The 25,815-nt window shown below is 36.0% G+C and overlaps 1 protein-coding gene and 1 long non-coding RNA gene across 2 annotated transcripts; both read right to left on the bottom strand.

The window, feature by feature from the left end:
* Window positions 1–796: 796 nt before the first annotated feature.
* Window positions 797–6,928, bottom strand: LOC144450060 (uncharacterized). The gene is made up of 6 exons (XM_078140626.1): window positions 6,921–6,928; window positions 6,566–6,862; window positions 3,704–3,849; window positions 1,993–2,122; window positions 1,370–1,428; window positions 797–993 (listed from the first exon to the last, which is right to left on the bottom strand). The coding sequence occupies exons 1-6, from the start codon at window positions 6,926–6,928 to the stop codon at window positions 797–799; spliced, it is 837 nt and encodes a 278-aa protein (XP_077996752.1).
* A 4-nt stretch (window positions 6,929–6,932) lies between these two features.
* On the bottom strand, window positions 6,933–20,980 carry LOC144450162 (uncharacterized). Its single transcript, XR_013482208.1, has 3 exons — window positions 20,902–20,980; window positions 16,347–16,396; window positions 6,933–7,013 (listed from the first exon to the last, which is right to left on the bottom strand). It is a non-coding gene; the product is annotated as an uncharacterized LOC144450162 (long non-coding RNA).
* Window positions 20,981–25,815: the final 4,835 nt, after the last annotated feature.

Raw genomic sequence — 25,815 nt, 5'->3', positions numbered from 1 at the left:
TTGATTGATTGATTAGTTGATTGATTGATTGATTGATTGACTCATCGATTATCAATTAATTGTTTACCTGGTTAACTTAATGGTTGAGCAATTGATTCACTGAATGATTAGCTGACAGACTGACTGTCTGACTCCTAGGCTTAATACTTGGGTAACTGAATGGCTGACTGATCGACAAACTGACTGACTGACTGACTGACTGACTGCCTGGCTCGCTCGCTCTCTCACGCACTCACTCACTCACTCACTCACTCACTCACTCACTTACTTAAAAAATGACACTGCCTGACTCACACTGACTCACACTGACTGACTGACTGACTCGCTCGCTCGCTCGCTCACTCACTCACCCTCTCAAAATTTAACCTAGATATCTGAATGACTTACAAATCGACTAACTGCATGGTTGATAGACTTCCATACCGGAAATTATCTCACTCATAAACTGACTACCTGATAACTGACTGACTGACTAACTGAGTGACTGACTGAGTGACTGACTGACTGACTGACTGACTGACTGACTAAATGAATGAATGGATGAGTGAGCTGACCAAACAAATCTACTATCTCGCTGATCGAGTGATTGTTTGTTTGTTTGGTTGGTTGTTCAGTTTTTTTAATTGATTGATTGATTGATTGGTTGGTTGATTGGTTGATTGGTTGATTGGTTGGTTGGTTGGTTGATTGATTGAATGACTATTTGTACAAAATGCCAAAACAAACGATAACATTTGATTAATTTACAAGATGGCCGCCTGTCTGAATACACACAATCAAAGTATTGACCCATTCCTTAAATATCTTCCTTTAACTTTGTATAGTTGGTTGAGTTGGTGACGTCATCGTCAACTGTGTTATCTCGATATTCTTGCATAGCAGTTTCCACATTAGGACCATTGTTGTCATGGTATTCTCGTGTCTCGATTTCTGGTTGGTCTGGTTGGTCAGCTTGGTCTGGTTCCATGTTTCGTGAAACAACTTTTATGCCATCTAGCGATATAAATAAAACAAAATTACTAACATTATATTAATCAATTTAACAAAATAATCCCCCCTCCCATCTATTTTGAGCTTTGATCAGTGCAAATTTAACCCCCCCCCCCCCCATCTATTTTCAGTTTTGCTCATTGCATATACAAATGATGATGTCATCAAATCTCCCTATTTCTCGCGTGACTTTGCAATTTTATTTCCAATTTTCAATATTTTTCTAAAAAGTGGTTTAGGTGAAACTGGGTTGGGTCAGACTACCGGAACCAAACAGTTATTTTTTTTTGGGGGGGGGGGGCAGGGGAGGGGCCTAAATTACCTCCATAATGGATAAAGAGAGTTGGTGCGGGAGTTTTCATAATTATTATATACTTACCGAATTCAATTGGATCTTCCTCATTACGTAATGGTGTACGCTTAAACCTGTTCACCATACTGAAATATAGAGTAAAATTTACTGGATAAAACAAACTATAAACTAACAAACAGTTTCAGTTTTTGACTCATTTGATAAACAAAACGGTGGATATTAGCTCAGATCACTGTAGTGGTCTGAGATATTATATCACACTTTTACAAGTAAACTAGGGGGTCCAGTTAATAGATGTTCAATAAGATCTGGACTGTGAATTAGGAAAGCATTTCGCTATTGAAAATATAAATCAATAAATTGATTACACTGCATTCAAATTTATAATGAGCAAAAAAATAAATTGGCCATGAAACTTTCTCTGTGGAATAAATGTGGACAGATAGAAGATACAAATCAGGACATGCGCAGTTTGATAATTAAAACGATTACCAAATGCTAGTCTCGGTTACCCAGACTCCAACTTCCACAGCCACCAACGTTTCTAGGGAAACACTATGTAAGTGACTGTACCGGAAGATGGCCTGGGACAGTATCTCATTGGATGAAAATGATTCGTTACTTTTACTTTAACCAATCATGGTGTAAGTGGGTAAGTGGGACTAAAAATGGGGTAGCTAGCTACTTACCTGGACATGCGTAGTTTGATTGCTCTTCTGTACAATATAATACTGACTATAGAAACTACAATGACAACAGCTATCAACACGTACATGGCAGTCAGTAGTGACTTTAGTGGTTTCTTGCTGGTGTGTGTGGCTACAAAGAGAAACATGACATGACGGTGAAGTGTTAGACTTCTCATTTTTTTTCTCAAATATTGAAGAACACTTTCAATATGCCGACCGTGCACTGTGTTCAATTTATATTTGTAGCTATAGTTAAGTGGTCTTTCTTTAATCACTGACCAAAAACAACACAACTGAGTCATCATTTTAACAATCATGACGTCATTAATTGTGTTTTGGAGAAGTCGGAAATATCATTTTAGACTAATTATTTTTTTAATCGCTAAAAATAGAAAATTACTCATATAAATTTGGCATGAACAAAATTTAACCAGAATAGCCTCCCCAAGGAACATGGACACTAAATATCACAGCATTGCGATTGCCGCCTTCTTCGAAGAAGATGAAAACAGAAAAAACTTGATAAATGATGGACGATGAACATATAATAAGCAGTCTCGTGGCAGACAGCCATAATCTACAATAAATGGGCGCCAAATAGCTAGAATCCTCAAAAGTCACACATTTCAGTAGGTTTTTTATTTGAAGCACAAAGACATAATTCAAGAACATTTTGATGGCATATTTTGGATTACTGAGAATAAGTAAGCGATTGAAATGTTCAATGAATAGAGTATATAGTAAATGTGAGTGAAGGGGTGATAACTAATAGATGTCAAAATGGTAACCATATAAATGTACGCAGTCAAGCCGTACATATGTGACTTCATAGAATGAATCCAATAAGTGCATGGACTGAAGTACTAAAAGTGCCTTGTCTGGCATCTCGTCTTAAATCAGAAATTGCTGAAACTATACAAGTATACAGTGTAAAAGTTATCAATGCTTTCCTTGAGAGCAACGTACTCTAGCTCCTAAATGTATACTACAAATCTTCTTGTAGCCTTCCGTGATTGGCTTATACCACATCACGTGGTTTAGATTAGTGGCCCACAGTGATCTATATTTGCATATAGAGGGTGATATTCATTTTCATTATTCCCTAGGGCATTATGACAGTAGCACAGATGTCCTACATATGATTTATTTAGATTCTGGAAAGAACATGTGGTTGATAATGTGATGTGTTACAAAAGAAAACTCATTTCCTGGTCTTATTCAGGAACTTGCAGGCGTCATATTACCCCCTGTGATGTTATATAGAAACTATTCCTCTCGACTTTCAGCCTCGAGGAGTAGTTGCTATGTAACAGCCCTCGGGGTAATATACATATACTAGTGCCCTCACGATCAGTCAATAAGTGTATAGTAAGACATACATGCAATAACTATTATACCATGCACAAGTCAAGCTGTGCGCATTTGAAACGAAAATATGGTATTTATATCTTGGTCTCTCATTACCACAACACGAGTTTCCGTCTTTGGTACATGAAAACATGAGCAAAAACGTTCAAAATAACCCCCACCTCCTAGTTTTCCTGTATTATGCTTGTGAGGGTACAACTTATCATTGCCAGTTTTATTCTTTTGTCAGGTAGAAAATACTCGTGATCACAAATAGAGTTGTTTCTATTCTTCATCGACTCGTAATGACAAGGCCCCTTAAGTCCTCATGAATGAATAACATAAACTAATGGTAGTATCTTACCTGTCAGTATCTGACAATACGTTCCACTGTATGGATGTGCGCATGTGCAGTTCCCTGAAATTGGATCACACTTTCCATTGTTGACGCATGCGCATTGGTATCGACAAGCTGACCCATACGACGTTATTGGGCAAAGAGTTGAACAGCTAGATAAAGAAAATACGGGAAAAAAATGTGTAAATGAAAATTTCCTGGACTTTTTTCACAGGAGACTCTTTCTATAAGGTTAAGCATACACAGTTATGTTATGTCTCTTTATGTGAATATCTATACATACGATTTATCAATGACACCAATTTCCACTGAAATATGATATAGGTAGGTGGGTGGGGGTGGGGTGGGTGGGTTGGAGGCTGGGTTTATGGGGGAGATAGGTAGGTAGGGAGGGAGGTAGAGAGGGGTGGACAGAAAGACTGACACAGATAGACAGGCAGACAGACAGACAGACAGACAGACAGACAGACAGACAGACAGACAGACAGACAGACAGACAGACAGACAGACAGACAGACAGACAGACAGACTTAATATAAAATAAAATAAAAAATGCAATGAATGCATTATGAAAATCTGAAGTAAATATATGAGACTGTTGAATAATACCTACAGCTTGGTTTTAAAGACTAATGTGGTTACAGTCATCGATGGTATTTATGTGATCTCTCCGACAGGACGCCACCAACGACGGTGACAGTACACGTCTCTCAAACCATGACGTATCATTTGCTCAACACAATTCATAATGAACAGCTGTTGTTTATCTTTTAACGAAATTGTGTTTTCGACCTCCAACAAATGAATTATTGAAGTCAATTGACCTCACAGCTGTGAGTGATGAATTTTTAAATGAATAAAGTAATTGTGTAAAAATTAACGCAGGCGTTTCTTTTTTTAAAGTAGCCATGTGGATGAGGTTTGGGGTATTTATTTTTGATTTTTAAAACAATTTTATCATAGCTTCCTACATAATTTGACAGAATAGTAACAATTAACAAATAAACAAACAAACAAACAAACAAACATAGTTAACAAACAAACAAACGTAAATATGCTATAACTTGTACTAGCATGCAGAGTGTATCATCTCCTAAGTCAAATAATTTTTGTCATCATTTATTCATTCTGAGTAATGATAATGGTGGCCTTCAGAATTATAATTAATTTGTATCTCCGCATTCAATCCTACAATTAACGTTGCCAGTAGATTTCTTTGAAATTCATAGTCTTGTCTCCTAAATTTTGTGACACACATGAATAGCTCTCTCAATTTAGCTTGGCGGCAAACTGCTTTTCAGAGATAAGTGGCTTTAAGTACTGCTAGACGATGTAAACTAGGCAATACTCGTGAGACGTGTTGTCTGTGAAGTTAATTCTCTGACTAGCAAAGTGTCAATGGCCTATTAAAGGGGCACAAGCAATCTGATTAAAATCCGATGTATTGTACACTTCAGGAGTTCTTTTAGGCTGTTACGTTTACTGTCGTTTGTACTTTTGTGAGCACTTGTTTCTTACATCAGATCTGACACAACACCAGTGTTCCCGTACCAAGTCTCGTACTTACGAGTAGCCAATCAGAATCAGTCTTACAATATTTACACTCAACGTTCGAAATACAAGTTCCCTATTGAGAGGTTTTATGTATGGATTTTTCCATGACCAAACATGGTTACACACTCGCTTCATGTTATCCTCTGGACCATAGCTAGTACAATGGACTAGATTAGTTCTAACACATGGAACTATTTCCATTGTCCTCACCGGAACTGTTTGTTGTTTTTGTAATCATTTTAGAGTTGTTAATATATTTACATTTCTGGTGAAAAATTCATTTATATTTAATTACATTTTCAGTTTCATGTGGTGCAAGACTTATGAACTATTAATTAAATAATGCAAAATTATCTTTGGAGTTTAAATTATATGATGAAGGTCAAGGTCAAATTATCGCTAATAAATGATTGATGGCGGTATCTACAATATATAATTTACACAAAGATAACAATCACACAACCTTGAATTTGTATGGTTCATTGTTCTGTGTCTGGTTTCCATGGTAACCAACATGAGTTAGAAAATACTGCTACTATCTCATTGACATAAGCACATCACTTTGTATGACCGTCTGTTACTGTTTGTACAAGCACATCTTTTGTTTTCACGAAACCATTATATATAACGCCATAGGAAAAATAATTTTTTGAAAAAAAATATTAGATTTTTACTGGTAGTAGGGTTTTAACGACAATAACATAAATAAATGTATCTATTTTCATAATTGCAATGAAAATGTAAGGGTACATGTATAGATGTTTCTGGTGTCTTGGCAGTTGAAAAATTCATTTGTTGAATATAAATGAGCTTCTAATTTTATTCAACTTTTTTGTAGATTTGCAAATTCAAAATGTGTTATCTCATCCATTAACAAAACATTGCCACAAGTTTTTAAAAAAAATTCTTTTAAAAAATGTGACGAAATGTGCTTATATTTGGTACATGAACTACAAACATGAACTTGCCTTCTGTCTGTTTATTTGTATGTATGTATGTATGTATGTATGTATGTATGTATGTATGTATGTATGTATGTATGTATGTATATGTATGTATGTATGTATGTGTGTATATGTATGTGTGTATGTGTGTATGTATGTATGTATGTATGTATGTATGTACGTACGTATGGATGGATAGATGGATGGATGGATAGATGTATAAGTATGTCTGTGTTCAATGTTTCATGTGTGCTTTGTGTTTGTACTTGCACAATGGTTAATAGTTGTTTTGTTGTTTACTTATTCATTTGCTGTTAAATGTATGTTTGCTTGTTTGTTTGCTTGACTGCTGATTAACTTGTATTCTTACCTTTCACCTGTGTATCCTGTATCACAAACACATCCCACAATACTGTCACATTTTCCATGTTCACATTTGGGACACTCTAGACTACACTGGTCACCATAGTAACCCTCCTCACACGGCTCTGTACAGTTAACTCCTCGCAATCCAGGGTTGCATTTATTTGTACAATTGTTACCATAGGAACCATTATCACATGTTTGATCACAAAAGACTCCATGCCAACCGACGGCGCATTTGCAAGATTTATTAGGGTCACAGATGTCACCATTGTAACAATGCAAACATTTATTTACACAAAAACTGGGGTATGTCGCAGCATTACAATCCGTGCACTTTGACCCCTTCCAATGTTTTGTACACAAACATTTTCCTGTTATTTTATCGCAGCTGCCAGCATTGTAACAGTCACATCGTTGGAGACACTCACTGCCGTACAAGCCATCTTCACATGCTAAAGACAGGAAGAAAAAGAAAAAATTACTAATTTCGTTTAGAATTACTTAATTGTGTGAACATTCATGACCATTAGGAGCTATTACCTACAGTGAAATTGTTATGAATATTCATTGTTCAACCGTTGCATAAACATTTCTCCCATGATGCAATGTTGCCTACAGCAAATGGGTGACAATTTCGACTTGATATTTCTCTGTACTTGTGAGTAATATGACATGCCTTTCCAGAATTTGAATTCGCAAAATGACTTTATTTCTTAGAGTACTATTTCCGGTTAGTGCAACATTAGATAATATCTTGCGTTGATACGTTTGCTAAGTAATAAAAATCTGATATTAATTCTGATTCACTTATAACTAAATAATTCTGATAAATTCATTTATTCACTGTCTTGGTTACCCAGGCCCACCGTTGATGGCTCACTTTGGGGTGGAAAGTCTGGGTAACCGATTCATAAAATTGTGTATCTATCTCTTTGTCGTCATGCCGTCTGACGCATTGTTTTGACTATTTGCGCCTCCTAGCGGAAATGGAGAGATGTGCTGATACATGTGTGAGTCAGTGTTAGAGTATAACACACAAATTTACAAAAACCATGCCCCACTGTCGGTTACAAAAAAAGGCTGTCGGTTACAAAAACATTTATTTACAAGCAAGAATTGTGGGAAAATATCTAAGATGATAAAATTTCAATTTTTGTGGGCCACAATTCAGAATGAAATACTATGACGGTATGGTAACCTTTGACCTCGAAAATGTCTTCTTATTTTATTTTTTTTTAATCTAATCATTGAGAACGACAATTGACAAAATATGTTGAATTTACTTGTTATGTCGTATTTTTTGATAGAAAAAGGCTGAATTAAAAATACAAAAATAAACTATCAAATGCTTAATGTATGAATGAATGGATGAATGAATGAATAGATAAATTAATTAATGTATGTATGTATGTATGTATGTATGTATGTATGTATGTATGTATGAATGAATTAATTAATTAATGTATGCATGTGTGTGAATGAATGAATGAATAAATGAATTAATGTATGAATGAATGAATGAATAAATGAATGAATGTATGTATGAATGAATGTATGAATGAATGAATGAATGAATGAATGAATGAATGAATGAATGAATGAATGAATGAACACATAAATTCAATCAAATTATTGCATTAGGTCTCTTGACCAATGAGCACACTGTTAAATAACATTACAAATGATGTAACAACGGAGCAACTATACAACAGCGTGTTTAAGTGCTGATACAATTCGACACAACAAAACAACATATACATAAATAGAGAAATCGATCAATCAATTAATCAATCAATCAATCAATCAATCAATGACAACAGATAATACACAGTGAAATAAGGAAAATACTGATTATATTTTTGAAAAAAATAAATAAAATGAACAAATGCAATGAACAGATAAATTTAAATGTGTATAGAAAATGGATCCGGGAAATTCAAATATTTAACTATCCTTGACAAATACATAATTAAACAAGAAATGTGCAAATTACAAAATAATTTAATTGGATATTTCATTAAAGTAATTCAGTAATAACACAATAATTTACATTTTTATTAATCGGTAATGAACGATTTAATGAATATATAATTAGAAATTACGATGATAATAATAAGAAAAAATATATTGAAATGTGTTTTTTAGAATTTTGTCTTTAGTCCTGTGTTTGTTGTCGACATGCTATCTACATGTACCATACATGAGATAACGTGATATCAGACCACAATCCCTAGGCACGTATGTATTTCGGAAAGAATATGTATAGCCTAATATTCCCTTTAGTAAACAATACGTGAACGTTGTTGACAAGAGTGTAAGCAGACTCAACACTATATATTTCAACGTATTCGCTGTGAAGTGCGTAAAATCGTTTCAACAATAAAACATTTTTTGTAATTAGTTCGGGCAAATTACGAATTAGTTTTAGGCCAAAATTGTCAAATGCATGTGTTAGAAGTAATAACATATTTTTGTACAAAAATGACGAAATCTACACAAAAAACACAAAACGAAAATTTCTGAAATTTTCAGACACACGTTTATTCTGTTGCTAGCGTGCATTTAGCAGTCGTGACCTTCAAAATAAAATAATTTTTGGCGAAAAATTAAAATCGTTTTAGAGCAAATTAGAGCGCTTAAACAATTCCCCGTGAATTATAATCTCGCCATTCACCAGAAATTGGATAGGATTTTTTTTATTTCTTACGAGTCAGTAATTTTGTGTAGAGATGAAATTTGTGATTTGCAGATCCAGCGTATTAGAAGCTTATGATAAGATGATAGCGGCAATACATCATTATCGCCGTAAAATGACAAGGCGGAAATGGTTGAATACAGATAGAAGTGGAACTACGGGATATGCCAACATCTGTTTCCTGTAATATCTACGATGGTTATTGTCTTGTATCTAGTTTGCTCAATGTACATCCTTTCATTGCATTGCACCGTAGTGGAGTAGTATGTATAGTGGAGACTTGGGTCTATTGAAAAGTAGTGGAGGGGAGTAAAGAGGGAGTGCGGGATGGAGGGAGACAGACATACATCTGTCTGTCTGTCTGTCTGTCTGTCTGTCTGACTGACTGACGGATGGATGGACAGACGGACATACAGACAGATTGGCAGACGGACGAATAGAGTTAGGAGGAATGGGTTGATAGACAAAATACGAATGGCAAGGAAGGGTGGACGAATAGTCTGGCTGGCTGACTGGCAGACAAACAGAGACAGACAGACAGACAGACAGACAGACAGACAGACAGACAGACAGACAGACAGACAGAGGGAACGATTGGACGACATATAAAGAACGAATGGTAGAAAGGGCAGACAGAGTGTACCGGCACAGAGACAGATATACAATAATAACAATGAACTGTAGAGTGAGCGAGAATATTATAATAGACACGAAAGTAAACATTCCAAGACGGTGATCGAGTGAAGTGCCAAGGGAGTAAACATGAAATTGAAAGAAATTAATAATGAAATAGAACGAGCCTGAAGTGTCATTATTTTTTCTAGGCGAGTCAATTGAAATTAATATTACTAAATTGAATGATGTTTTAATTTTCATTTTATATTCTGGTGAATGCATGGTATTCTTGCTAAAATAAACAGTATTTTACAGTCAATAGAACCGCCACTTCATTTCGATCACCGCGTAATTAATCTATATAGTCGACAGTTTCTTCTGATGTCTTTTAGTGAGATGTCAAAATGAGCTCATTTTCGAGCATGCGTAATGATTGGCCTAGATTATATAGTTTGGCTGCAATGATAAGTTCGTAAATGAACCATGATTATATCGCAATGCAATTTCCATAAAATGATTACAAATAATGACAGAAATGATGGATACATCATCAACCGACTGTCGTCAAAAGTACAATTGTCGCAGACGACAGCGGTTCAATAAGTCTGCCATATTTCTTTTTGAGTAACGTTCAAGACGGAATCATTACATGTACGTAGTTTTTAACGACAACATTCGTTTTTGCTTCTTTCTGTTAAACATAACCGTCAAAACTATCGACTCTGCCAGGGATGCAGACGACAACGGTTCTATTATTACCTCTGAAACATTTCAGTTCTGAATAACAATTACTTATTTTGGTTCATTTATGTTGTATTTATCGAGAACATTTTTTATTCCTAGTAAACATAACCCTCAAAATTATTGACTCTGCCAGGGATGCAGACGACAGTGCTTCTATTTACCTCTGCCACGTTTCATTTTTGAATAACAATTGTTCATTCTGGTTCATTTATGTTATGTAGTATTTATCAGGAGCATTTTTTTCTGGTAAACATAACTCTCAAAACTACTGACCCTGCCATTGACGCAGACGACAGTTGTTCTATTATTTGCTCCATTGCATGTTACGTAGTATAAAAAAAACATTCTTTTTTCTTTCTTTCTGGTAAACATAACCCTCAAAACTATTTACCCTGTCAGTAGTGCAGACGACAGCCGTTTTATAATCATCTCTGCCATATTTCCTTTGAGTAACGTTATTTATTTTGGCCATATGCCATCAAGAGTTCACTCCCGCTTGTCTACATTTTATCAACATCATGTGGGGTCTTTCGATAAACCATTCCTTCGTAGTAGAGAGGAGATGGGTCCCTGAAGAGTAGTATTTAATCAAGTGACGGTTATCTTTCAATTCTTCTACCTAACAAAATGACCGATCAAGTTTCGACCTGCAAAATCCACATAGTTGTATGATTTACTTCAATGGGTTATAACCATGACGTCACGTGGCCCGGGGAACAACGTCTTGTTGAAGTCATGCATAATCGCCGGAAAATGCCGGAAAACTAGCAAGATCAGGTTCAGATAAAGCAGGTTGAATGATCAGCTTGACCTCAGCGTGAACTCTAGCTTTCATCGACAACAATTCAAGCGTCCAGCTAAAACAATAAAACAATCCTACTGTCTATATATGTAATGGCTTCATCCTTTCAATTTTTTTTAAATTATTGAAAATAAACTATTTTATCGTACACGTCCCTTCCCCTAGATTTAATGGTGTTCAAAAGAAAATTTGTTTTAATCAAAATGAGTGAGAGAGAGAGAGAGAGAGAGAGAGAGAGAGAGAGAGAGAGAGAGAGAGAGGGGGGGAGGGGAGAGAGAGAGAGAGAGAGAGAGAGAGAGAGAGAGAGAGAGAGAGAGAGAGAGAGAGTGATCGCACAAAATATACGTTTTGTTTTGTTGTGCCGAAGGGTGCAGACGACAGCAGACTAAGTGTGTTCAGGAAAGCGCACATTTACGAACACTTACGGGAAATAGTGAATTGTGTAACAATTTGGCGGGAAATTGCTTAATACAGAACCTGCCGTAGGCGCAGACGACAGCATGAAGCAGTGGGAGTGTGAATTCTGAACGCTACGTCTTACACGTCACTTTATATATAATTCAAGTCTGGTCTTATAGCTTAGAACAGATCGTATCCATTAATTCATTACGCAGACACAAGTATAATTCCTCTCCGTCGTTCCAATTACGTTCGGAGGAAATTGAACCATGCTGCAAAATATTCGATGGCACTAGATGTCCTGGAGTTCAGAAAACACTGACAATAAAATTTATATTGTGATATATTGTGTTATCTACCTAAATAACCATCCCAAACCAAATTATTCTAAAATGCCATTTTGTGTATCCCAATTCAGAGTTTATATCATCTGAACGATTTTTCATGTATTACTAATTAGTGATAAAATTAAGTTCGTTAATGTATTTCATTTTGATTATTTTAACCACTTTGCATAAAACATACATAACCGTGCGTGAATTTCTGCGATGAGACAAATCAACAGACATAAAATTGACAAAATCAAACTTGAAAAACCATGCATTAGTTATTTACGTATGAAGAACCCACATGCAAATATGTGACGTAACAGCAATGCCACGTGACAGCCTATATCGATGAATAATTAAGCGTATAGCCTCGTACAGGAATTTAAAACTCAAACAATACCCGTATGCAGTAATACCATATGACAGCATCTATCAAGGAAAATAATACAACAGCCTGTCAATTTGTGATGGATTACTACTGACATGCGCGTTCACGCTTCGACCACCATGGGGTTGAACTCAGACCACTAACGTTAGTGGTCTGAGGGTTGAACCACAATTAAGGCCTTGAGTAACGGGATTGACTAGATGGTATAGTATGAAACGTAGTACGAATACGGTGACCGGGTCCGTCAGGAACTAGACTAAAAATACAACATACACAAAATGGTCAAAAAAAGTTGGCAATAAACTCAAGTAATATCTGTACTAGTTATTATTGTACACACGATTCAGTGAATGGACGTTCATATTATATTGGTGATGATGTGTTTTTTTATGTAATGAATGACATACACTGGGTAATATTTTGATGGGTTTCAAGTAGTCTTTTTCCCATCTACCAAGGGCATTTATGTTCTCCTATAGTGATGTACAATATTGGTTTAATGAAATCTCTCTATAGTTAATAAATAGTCGTACTTTGGAGTTTAATGTATTTGGCAAGTCGTTGAGTAAGAGAGGAAAAGTCCAAGAACTGTCCCTTGAGGTACATAAGATAATACTGGTGAATCCAGGGATGATGCACAATCAACACTTTTGGTGTCTGTTAGTAAGGAAAGCTTTGATCCAGGAGTAATGGGTTATTATCAATGCTGGCATGTTTGAGTTTTTGTAGAAGGAATTGATGGAGACAGTATCAAATGATTTGCTGAAAGATAGTTACAGCAGCTAGGCTTTTGTGATCAAGTATTTTTGCGAGGTCATCTCTCAGTGAGTCCATCACAGGAATGTCCTTTGTGGCAGATATTGAGAATTGATTAAAAATTGTAAAGGTCGAAGCACATGGGCTCAGACTCAGTTAGTTTTGTTTACGAATAAATATTGACCCCCAAAATAGTCACAATTGTAGATACCCCCACAACTGTGACTATTTTGGGGTCAGTATTTTTTTTTTTTGTTTTTTTTTGGCTTGTTTGTTTGTTTGTTTATTGTGTTTGCATTTGCTTGCTTTCGTAAACAAAACTAAACGAGCCTGAGCCCCCTGTGGCCGAAGTGGTCCATCACTTGACGACAGATGTTGTGTTCTACCATAGACAGTGGGCAGGACACCTCCATTGTCTATGGTTTTAGTAGTTTGCAAGGGATAGCAGAAGTAGAAGTAGAAGATTCAGTGAACGTGGTCTGGTGATGCAATAGAGAACTTGCAGACCCACCATGTTGAATGTTGCATCATGGGAAACGTGATAATAAATACTAATCAATTAGTATTGTAAACAATATTGTTACATTGTTTATAATCACCAATAATCAATTCATATTTATCCTGACCAGTGTGGGAGGTTTATTTCATTGGGAGCTCCAGATCAGTTATTACGATAACCACAGATAATCCCACACTCCTTTGCGTCTGAGCATGCTCAGTGTGGATTGCAAGTTCCCTATTGAGATGAGCAATTACGATTACGTATGGCATAAACGTATTTTCCTTTCACGAACAGAATCTCACTTATTACGTTTTGTCGACAAAGGTAATCTATCATTGCTAGTCGACCATGTCGCTGACGCCTGTTTGGGTAAGCTATTCACTATAGTATATGACTAATCGAAGCGTGATAAATATACTGCATCATCTCAAAGTTATCGCACAGGGAATACTTAATACATAGCTTCCAACAATTCACAGGCCAATTTGTGAATTACAGAAGAGTGACTCAAATAAAGACACTCCCAATGGGTAAAAGGTATGAATCATAGTCTCGTGTCGCCAAGGTTACTGTGAATTGCGCCCTCGTACACTTTACCTTGTAGTCTTCACTTCCAAAATTGGTCCACCAGGGACTATAATTGTAAATTTTGTAAATGTTGTCTTTGCATAAAACCTTGATCGAAAGATGTAACTGTCGACGGTGTGTACATCACGTTTGTATTCATTCATTCATTAATTTATGTATGTATGTATGTATGTATGTATGTATGTATGTAAGTATGTATGTATGTATGTATGTATGTATGTATGTATGTATGTATGTATGTAAGTATGTATGTATGTATGTATGTATGTATGTATGTAAGTATGTATGTATGTATGTATGTATGTACGTATGTGTGTGTATGTGTGTATGTATGCATGTATGTATGTATGTATGTATGTATGTATGTATGTATGTATGTATGTAAGTATGTATGTATGTATGTATGTATGTACGTATGTGTGTGTATGTGTGTATGTATGCATGTATGTATGTATGTATGTATGTATGTATGTATGTATTTATGTATTTATGTATTGGGCTGTTTTTGTTGTTTGTTTTTTGCTTTACAGAAACAATTTCAATAAGGAGAATTCTAGATTCTGACTACCAAATCACCATAAGTATAAATTGTGTTCTTTTTTGTGTGAATGTGAGCAGACGGTGAAAAATTTGTCTTTTTAGGAGTTTAACTGCATTCAACATTGCTGGTGACCTGTGACCTGTGACCTGTGACCTGTGACGGAGCGTTGTTTAGCTAAACTAATATATTCCTAGCTTGGCTACATGTCTACCCAAGCCAAACGATTATAACTCTGACGTTTTTATTTACTTTTTATTTATTTTGTTGTATTTTTGTGTTTGCATTTTTTTGTCAATTTCTATGAACTTCAGATACATTTATGTTGTGCTTACAGCGGGTTAACATCTCAGACCACAATACACACTCACTGTATGATGGTATGAATTGCCTAAATATTTTGACGAAAAGTAGCAAGCCCAGAGTGTCACAACCGTATTGTATTTTACTTCCAATGTAGCATTCACAATTTAGCAGTAAGACTTATTTGAAGCAGACGACACAATACTTAAGATTGGTCGGGTTTATTTCTACACTTAGAATTCAATGGCATTCACGTACCTACTCAAAGTTTCCGACTGTGTATACCTTTCCTTGGAGTTACTCATCTGTCGTCAGACAGTGTTGTGATTTACCGCTCAAACTGTGCAGTCAGATGATCTCACACTGTGTAGGTCACCCTAGAGGGAGTCGCAGATCTGATCAATCACGACACTGTTGACGTCAGAATGACAATTACAGAGAAGTAGAAGTATTTGTCGAAGGCATGACTCCAGGCAGGTAAACTGATTTATCACGAGTCTGACAATTTGATGAATCTAACTAGACTGATTGATTGCTGTTATCTACGTAATCTGTAATGAGGATATGTGTCGTAGTCACGTCTTGGTATTTCTTTAACAAAGGCACAGGGACTCTGCACGCAGGGAAAATGTCATTACTATGATGACCGGAAAGAGAGCGCCACCAGTGACGTGTCTGGGTACCGACGGAGACGACTATCATCTATGCAAACGATCGCTACTTTTGAAAGTCACATGACCATGTTCTGTCATTTTGCAGACAATGTCCCTCCTACTTCGTTTACAATTGAAGTTAATTGAAACATTTTGTTCAAAATAATTAATGAAAACCAAAACGAAGGGCACATTCACGCTCAGTGGACTGTCTTGAAAAAAAAAAATTAAAATTAAGTAATTGCTATTTGCAATGTTCAAATTAGCATAATTCTGCAGAATCTGGAGAGCATAAATTTCTCTCGTACCAACAAACAGGGACAGGGTACTGTCTGCACAATCTCGCACAGGAGGCAATGTATGTCCCATAATCCCTCTACTCAACAAACATCCATTATGAGACTCTGTGCAAAGATTAGACGAGTCCTTAGGAAACAAACAGATCTGATAATATCCTTTTTAAAGGTACTTACGTTTACAGGAACTTCCTGATGGGTAGAATCCATCGCAACATCTATATCCCCTGGAGGTAAAATACCAAAATGTCAATTATTAATAAAGTCATTTAGATTATTAATATTAACTTAATTGAATTCCACCGTGACCAATCAGGTAACATAATGATAACTTCAATGTATAATTTCGGTAGTTATAAAGGTATAGCTACAGTCACTGTGTTTATTCTCGGAAGAAACATTGAGATTTGTCATGGTGGGATGTTGATACGACTTTGGTAATCCAGCCGGTAAATACTAAGATATAGACACAAACTAAATCTCTTGTTCTCCAATGTGGTATATTAGATTACACAAGTGGGTGATAGCGGTTCCTCTATTGCACAATTTTAATCACTCGGTGATCAAGATGGCGTAAACACTGGAAGTCCCAAAAGAGTATACTCCAAATTAATGTAACGTTGTCAATAAAACACTGCAGGCGCCTCGACTATAATTAAACCAACGTCCATTCAATAACTTATCACAGTTATATCAACATGTTGCAACAATAATTTTAGTTTGTGTCTATCTTCATAAACTGAAGCCTCAATTACTAGGGTAATTAGGTCACAATATGACGGTATATGCTTTACCAGTGCACTAGATTTAACCTGAACTAACTGCAACTGGGTTATTATTTTTGCGATCAAACAACCACAATATATGGAAAGAAAATTGCTAAAATACCAATAATTAGACATTGTATATGTCAGTTAGAGTTCTATTGTATATACAAGTAGTATATTAATAAATTGAAATTGTGATTTATTGCGGCGCTATTTTTGGTGCGGACCCAAAAATCAATTCAGTGGCTTTATTGTCCCAGACTATGTGTACTGGTATTTGTTTAGTCACAGGTGATTCAGTACTGTGCAGGGTGAACAATAGTATAAGTAAATCGTTATATCTAACACAGTTGTTAAAAAAAATGTTCCACAGCAAGTGCAGCTTTAAGAAATCAAAGTAGTGTATGTTTTACAGTTACAGCTCTAGGAGGGCTTGAAAAGGCTTGAAGAAAATGATCATCATCGTTAACATCACCCACAGGTTGTTGTGAATGTCCTTGCTCAAAGCTAGAAGTGGTCTTTCCCTCGCCAAGCACTGAGTGGCGACTACAATGGGACAATATGTTGACCTCAATGTGACCCCTTTTACGCAACCTTCTATTGCCATTACATTGTGACAGTTTATTAGGTTCAAAATCTACCTAAATTTTGAAAAGTATGCAATTGGCGCCAAACTGAAGTAGGGAACCACGACACAAAGGCAACATAAGCCTAGAACAGATCGTTGTCCGGTTCGAAAGAAACATTGTTACTGATGATACATGTTATCACCTGTCTGAACAAAACTCTTACTAAATTAATTTTGATACATGGCGATGCTATTGTTCAGCTCGGAGGAAATTACCATTACAATCATGAAACAGGAAACAAAACGTCGTCTGGTTCGACAAAAATCAACAGTGCTACATTTTGTCGTCTGACTCAACAAAAATCTTACCAACATCGCTACATTTTATCGTCTGACTCAACAAAAATCTTACCAACATCGCTACATTTTATCGTCTGACTCAACAAAAATCTTACCAACATCGCTACATTTTATCGTCTGACTCAACAAAAATCTTACCAACATCGCTACATTTTATCGTCTGACTCAACAAAAACCTTACCAACATTGCTCGCCTGGCTCAACAACAATTTTACCAACATTGCTACATTTTATCGTCTGCTTAACAAAAATCTTACCGACAGTGCACACTATTCACTTTTAATTAAATGTAAATACATGTAAACATTGTACGTTTTGTAATCACGTCATATACATTGACAGTCACCGTGGTAAATCAAATATAATTATATATTCCAATGGGTCATGAAATCCCTGAATCTGATATTTTATCGAGTAAAATAGAACCAATATTTAGATTCTGTGTATTTGATATGTAACTATTTGACATTTGGCAAACTTATTTTCCAGTGAAACTGAACAAACACTCTCTGTGTATCCATTGGTCAATATTTGAGTAAAAACGATCATATTTATAAAAATGTGTCAATAACGAAGTGTTTATATTTCTTTTGCAGACATACACTAATCTCTCAAGCCTGAGAGTTTAAATGAATATTGATGTCAAATCATATGACATTTGACCTCGAGTCATGATAATACATATGGGACATACACCGTCCTTGCCATCTCGGCCGCCATGCTTGGCAGGTTTCTACCGTGCTTCAAAAGTGTTCTACCATCCGTGAGCTTAGTAATCTTTGAATGGCAAAATCATAATAATACTTTCACATGAAGAGAAATGGCTGATCCTCAATGTACGTGTGTGTATGTGTTAAAATAAACATGTCAGAGTTTGTTCAAGTGTTGAAGATAAGCATATTATATGCTGATCACTATGCAAACAAATATGCAAATTAGCATGTTATTCATATGTAAATTAGTATGCAAATTAGCCACCATCCTTGTGTGTGTAGATGTGTGTACTGGATTCAGTTTTGAAGGGTAGTTCCGATTACCCGCGTCTGTTTGGATACAAATCTAAAGATATGATTGGCTACTGAGACTAAAATGTCCTTGTTTTGCATAATCGACATTAATTAGTCTGGACAACACACTTCGCCCCCGAAATTATTGGAACCTGATTTCCATTTATGTAAATGATTGGCAAAATATGGACTTTATTTTCGAGGGATTAGAGATGAATGGTTATAATTCAGGAATTGACGTCAAAATTTAGGTTAAAATGTGATCATATTACATGTGTGTCTCAATATTTCAAGAGGTTTGTCATCGTCTGTTAATTATTCATACTTTATGTAAATTAATGTTTTCATACAATCTGTTGATAAATCTTTACTCATTTTAGACTGATGGTTAATAAATGATTCATCTTTATGCATGCACGTCAAATTTGAGGCAAAATCGTTCACGTACTAAAATTTAGAGATGAAAAAAGACAACTTCCTAACGTCTGACAGTGAAAAGGGAATGTCTCCTTTTCCGCAAATAATATTTTGTAAACTTCAAAGGATAATCGCTTCCGTGTAACCGCAATTTATTTTTCAGTACTCTTTTAACAAGGATTACAGAAGATAATCCATACTGATGCATTCATGCAGAAAAAAATGAGATCAAATTGCTCGTGCTTTCAGAAATTGGCGGAAAGGTGACGTCATGTTTTTCTATCAGAACGTCTGACAGTGAATGGACAATTATCTAAGCAAACTTTTCCTTTTATGCTACCTTGTATGCGTCTTTCATCGTTGAATTGTAGATAATCTTGTTGAGTAAAAATATCGATGCAAAAAGTTTTGATTGAAATCTGTCGTCTATAGTGACTGTGGGTTATACTTCCATGGTTAAAGTGACATAAAAACATATCTAAATCTCATATCTGACAGTGAAAGGTCAATTTATTTGAACAAATATGACATTTTTCGTAACTTTTCAGCACATTTCAACTTCATTCTAGACAGCAACCAAAAATATAATCTATACTAATGCATCACTGTCAAAAGTTTCGTCTAAAATTGACCGATTTAGAAAAAAAATGAAGGAAAATGACGTCACCATGTTTTAGCCGTAATAGTGGTTGTGAAGAGGTTAATTGAATACCTACACGAATTCACAGTTACTTCAATACCTTTGTACAATAACTATAAGTTATAAATCACGGTGTCTAAGTAATCGTTACAATTCTAACACTCACAAAGAAGCACTAGGGCGCAGTAAATGCAATATTCGTATCCTCGTTAAGTGAGGCCAGAAGTCAGATTGAAGCGATACGCATGACACTGAATGCATTTTGATTCACTTTCCAATATGCTTTTGATACAGATAATGTAACCTTGGGGTGATTCACACACTGCGTTTGTTCGTCACCAACCAGTAGAAATATGACGCTGCCACGAACTACGGGCGTAAGCTGTTAGATCTACTGTTCCCAAAATGAGTTGTCTGTTGTTGTGGATTGTAATTAAAATAGCTGGCGAAACGTGGCAGTGTCACAGTCACCCAGTTCGAATTGACCATACAACAGTATGGTGTACCAGTCTTTTACTGTCCCTTTTACTGTCTATTGTGCTCCGGTCGTTGAAATTTGCATATTTACCTCAAAAGAATTATATCGTGTTCGTTCGAGCTAGCATTGTTATGCAAATAATGCCATACACTACCCGTCTCAGCTGAAACAATGCACGGCAGCGTACCCACTGTAATACATAAATAATGACTAGTATATTTAGCTTAACCCATTGTCATAAAAAAACGACACATTTTTGGATAAATCATACGATATCCCAATTTTCTTTTATACAATGCGAATTCACTGTACCGTTGCGACAGCAGAACTTACTTCGCCCAGACAATCTCGAGTTCCCTTTGAGCTTTTACCTTGTTCAGTTAACTTGCCCAATTACATGAACACGTCGTGTAATGCTGGATCTAATCCGTAGATCAAATTGGCTCGTGTGAGACGTATTAATTAGAAGCATAAAATTGTGATTAACATGCTTACCCCGTGACATAATCTCGACAGACGTTATCTGTGTCCGGATAGAACTGTGCCGACGTTGTTGTTAGTAGAGTGCATAGTATTATCACAACCAGACCGTATGGTGAAGACCTCCACGCGTAACACGGTAGCTGGAAGGATCCTTCCTTCGTTTCCTCCTCAACTGGTCGGGTTTTGCTAAGCGATCGCGTCATTTTGTCACGTCTCCCTGTCTCAACTGCAACGCTACTTATTCACCTTGCGACATGAAAAAACTCCATTGTAGAGTTAACATAATGATTCCGTTGACGTCCGTGTAACAACGAGACAGGTATGTATTTAACAACAACTGGTTTACGATTGTGAACTCTCTCTCTCTCTCCGAAAGTACCACGCAGGTCAGTCTGCTCTGCCTCACTTTCAATTATCTAATTAGCATAATAATAGCTCCAACTGACCTGTTCTATAATTACTGTCGTCATCAGCTTTGATTAATTTGTTATGTGACCTCGTTTGAGTCTCACGAATTTATATTTATTATTCTCGGAGTAAAGAGGCCATGACCGCGCCGAGCCTAACGACGCCATTATCGTTCTAAACCGTACATAATGTAACATACCAGGGGCGTATTTTGGTATATGAAGTTCTGTTCGAAATCTGTCTCTGTCTGTTTGTCTGTCCGTCCGTCCGTCCGTCTGTCTGCCTGTCTGTCTGCCTGTCTGTGTCTGTCTGTCTGTCTGTCTGTCTGTCTGTCTGTCAGACAAAGGCTTGCCCTGTATTCATTTTAGCCGTATTGTTTGTTTTGTCTCGTCTTCTCCCGTTTGTTTACTTTCAATGTGTGGTATGCAGTAATGTAATATCTCTGTTTCCTAATACATCTCATACGCCATCGACATCAAAATCCTAATTATTGCCCTCGTCATCATCACACTTTCCCCCCTTCCTCTTCTTCTTCCTCCTCCTCCTCCTCATCATCATCATCATCACCATCACCACCACCACCACCACCACCACCATCATCATCATCATCATCATCATCATCATCATCATCACCACCACCATCACCATCATCATCATCATCACATTCCCCCTGAAGCTATTCTCCTGTCAACCCCCACCTGTTTTATACTTTATGTAACAATTGGAATCCATAACTTCTAAGAAAGTCTGAAATCTAAAATCCCTTCTCGGCTTCCTCCAGCACATTTTAAGTTCACCTGACTTTAAAGAAACACAATTGAATATATACATGCAGAAAATAGTGAGTGGACCTTTTATTTGAATTTCGTATTGTTTTAATAATGAAAAATAAATATCAAACACACAAACAGAGTCGACCGACTGATGTGCTGAGTAATTCTGGCACGTGTGAATAGACGATACTAACACGGGGTACCACGCTAATCTCGTCAAACGAATTTAGGAGACATTCAGAGTACTTATTTCATTGGGTAAATCTCTGTATCATGCTCGAGTGTCGAGACGTTTCCATGACGACATGATCTTGAATAGATAAGCTCTTTTGAGACCACACTGACCTTTTGTTAACAATTTATTTTGATCTCCCGGCTAACCTAAAACTATCCCCCGGAGGATCCAGGCACCTGAATAGTAACCAAATTGGCCATTCCCATCACATCCGATTCATGTTTCTAAATTTGAAATTTCCCTAGTTGCATTGGCAACGTGAGAAAAAATTCTAACAGCTATTCTTCACGTTGGCGTGTATTATTCTCCGCACACACTCTTTAGTTTTACAACCTCGTTTTTTTTAAAATTCACAGGGGAACAGGAAACTATTAGTGGTAATTTCAAAGGAATCGAACGAAACCGCGGAGACTTCAAATTGTACCATGACTATAACAATTAACATTCCTGCATAAAACACATCCTTTCTAACACACACGCAAGACTAATAATACACACTTATCGTCAGAAATTGTTGAACGAGTAATTGTGACAAATTGAAAAAAAGAAAATTTTCATCGTTTTGTATTATTGTTTGCATAATTGAACTGGAGGTCAAAGGTCGTCACCAAGGCGTTATCTTTTATTGCGTTTTCAATACACTAAGTGTTATTGTGGCGTGTGTAAAAGGAATCTATTCAAGGCTACACATATGAAAAGTGGTCTGTAGTAAAAAGAGAAGTTAATACATAAAAAAACGACTAGAAGTGGGCGTAAGTAGATTATTAATCATGTGAATGAACAGAGGAACTGAAACTTCTCACAAAAAATTATTTTAGATTTTTTTTTTAAATTTACTTAATGGTACATACATGATTGTTACGAAAAAACGTTGGCCTCGCCGTTTCAATTTTCTGATATTTTCATTGCGTCATCATAGAATACAATGTGATTTGGAGGTCCCAGCATTGTTTTCCTATGCAAATAATAATGGAATTGAGTTCGTCAGACTGCATCCTGGTTTTTATGAAAAGAAAGATCGGTCTTCTACTTTCATATTTTCTGGTATTTTAATTTTCGTGACGTCATGGAACATCAAGGTCATACAGAGGTCATTACACTTTTAAAATAATGATAACAAAGATTGAATTTTGAATGATCGATGCTATTTGTATATTTTGGAACATAATTTTTCAGACTATGGTGGCTATTATGAACAAGGCGGCCTCTTAGTTTCAAATCGCTGGTATTTTCGTGACGTCACAGAATAACAATGCCATTTATTCCATTTGAAGGACACAGTACTGTTTTGAAATGTAAATGAAACACGCATTTTTGACAGATAGAGTTATCAAATATTCATTGACTGATGACTTTGGGACGTGCCGCATACACCGCACATTCACAAAGAACAACAACAACAACAACAACAACAACAACAACAACACAAACACAAAGAGCAACAACAACAGGACGTGCCGCATACACCGCACATTCACAAAGAACAACAACAACAACAACAACAACACAAACACAAAGAGCAACAACAACAGGACGTGCCGCATACACCGCACATTCACAAAGAACAACAACAACAAACAACAACAACAACAACAAAAGTACACCACCATATCATCTAAAATGTCTTTTATTTAGATAGTGTTTCAAACATTCATATTCTTGCTTCATTCAGATTTTGAAGAAACATAAAAAGTATCTCCTTTATATTGAGAAGTTTTATCGTCAGACATAGTTCATAGCATCGTATGGTCTTCCTTTTGTTTATAATATTGAAAGTTGCCCTTGCAGTAACTGGAGTATTATTTCTGCGATTAATATCAGACATCCAACAATTATATTCAAGATATTACACTGTATATGATAATAATATGTTGTTTTTAGATAGTACAGTAACTGGCTGAAGTCGGGCCACTGATTTTAGAGTGCGGACTTAAAAAATAAATGTTTTTGGAATTAAGTGTAATGTATTATGTATAGAGCTTTACAAATACGTTTACCCACTGGTGATTTAATATAGTTTAACATGTACGATATTTGGAGTACTTATAAGAAAAGAAACGAAACAAAACAAAACAAAACGAAACGAAACGAAACGAAATGAAAGGAAACGAAAGGAAACGAAAGGAAACAAAACAAAATAAAATGAATAAATAAATAAATAAATAAACAAACAAACAAACAAACAAACAAACAAACAAACAAACAAACAAACAAACAAACAAACAAACAAACGAACGAACGAACGAACGAACGAACGAACGAACGAACGAACGAACGAACGAACGAACAAATAAATAAATAAATAAATAAATAAATAAATAAATAAATAAATAAATAAATAAATAAATAAAAATAAATTTATAAATATATGACCAAATGAATTAATAAATAAACAAAGAAAGAAGTAAAGAAATATTAGATACATAAATTAATAAATTAATAAATAATAAATAGACATTCCGGTTAGTGCATGTAGCTTTAATGATTCAAATTTAGGATTCTGAGTAAGCTGGGTAAGCAGATTTTCAGTTCTGCAAGTTTGACGAACAAATAAAACCTACTCAGTCAATATAAAAACACTTTAAGTCTCTGGCTAGTTAAGGCTAGTTATAGCTAGTTATAACTAGTTATAGTACATACTACTGTTGCACTGACAAGAAGATAAACCACTCGAAATATTTCTATGAAATTTCTCCCAAAAAAATGGCAAAAAACAACATGGAAGAATAACATTCTCAAACTTAATCTAAAACAAGATCTTTTTTTTTTTAAATTAAATTTTGAGATGTGTAGAATTTCATTTGTTCTGCTTGAATATATCACAGTTAAGTTCAAATATTGCATTCATTTGTAAGAGAACAAAAATAACTGCCTCGATTTCGTTCTCAGTGAAATCGTGAATTTTGTAACGTTGGTACGTCATTAATTGAAGTCACGTCAGTAGTCCAACATAAACATCATCACGTCCGCCTCGGAGAGTTAGAATTCTTGTTGTAGCCATGGTAACCGATTGATAAAGCTTTAAGTGTAATAAAAATCTCCCATGACTATTTATTTCCTACAAACTACTCTGGCGAAACGGTTTCTTTGGAGGCGTGGCACGCTTGGTCTCAGTATCAGTGTTTTCGATTTCTATCCCATCTTCCATTTGCGTGTCGTTGGTGGCGCACTCTTCATGATTCTGTGAACTGCTGCTATTCCCAGATTCTGATGGATTTACAGGTAACTTTACGTCGTCTTTGCTGTCATCTGCGCTAACCACAGACGCTGGAGTCTCCGCTGCGACACCTTTGTCATCGCCATCCTTTTGTGTAACGACTTCTATCGGTGGGCCTGTCTCATCAGAAATGTCTGCGCTGTTATCTTGACCTTTGACCTGGCCAGAAGATCCCGACTGTCGGTTATCAAGTAGACATTTGGTACCATTATCCCCTTGTTCGTCTCCAGGGTCACTCACGTTGTTTGAAGGGTCGTCATTTTTAAGGTCACTGACCTCAGAGCTGTGACATT

The sequence above is a fragment of the Glandiceps talaboti genome, chromosome 19, assembly GCF_964340395.1.
Source record: "Glandiceps talaboti chromosome 19, keGlaTala1.1, whole genome shotgun sequence".
Classification (NCBI taxonomy): Eukaryota; Metazoa; Hemichordata; class Enteropneusta; family Spengelidae; genus Glandiceps; species Glandiceps talaboti.
Note: the sequence above shows the minus strand (reverse complement) of the source record. Positions and strands in the feature narration are given on the sequence as shown.

Excerpts from the sequence above, each read along its gene's own strand:
- LOC144450060 (XM_078140626.1), bottom strand. Across the intron at positions 2,123-3,703 it reads GTATTGTCAGATACTGACAG|CCACACACACCAGCAAGAAA; the intron begins GTAAGATACTAC and ends TTCTCTTTGTAG. Across the intron at positions 1,429-1,992 it reads ATCAAACTACGCATGTCCAG|TATGGTGAACAGGTTTAAGC; the intron begins GTAAGTAGCTAG and ends TCTATATTTCAG.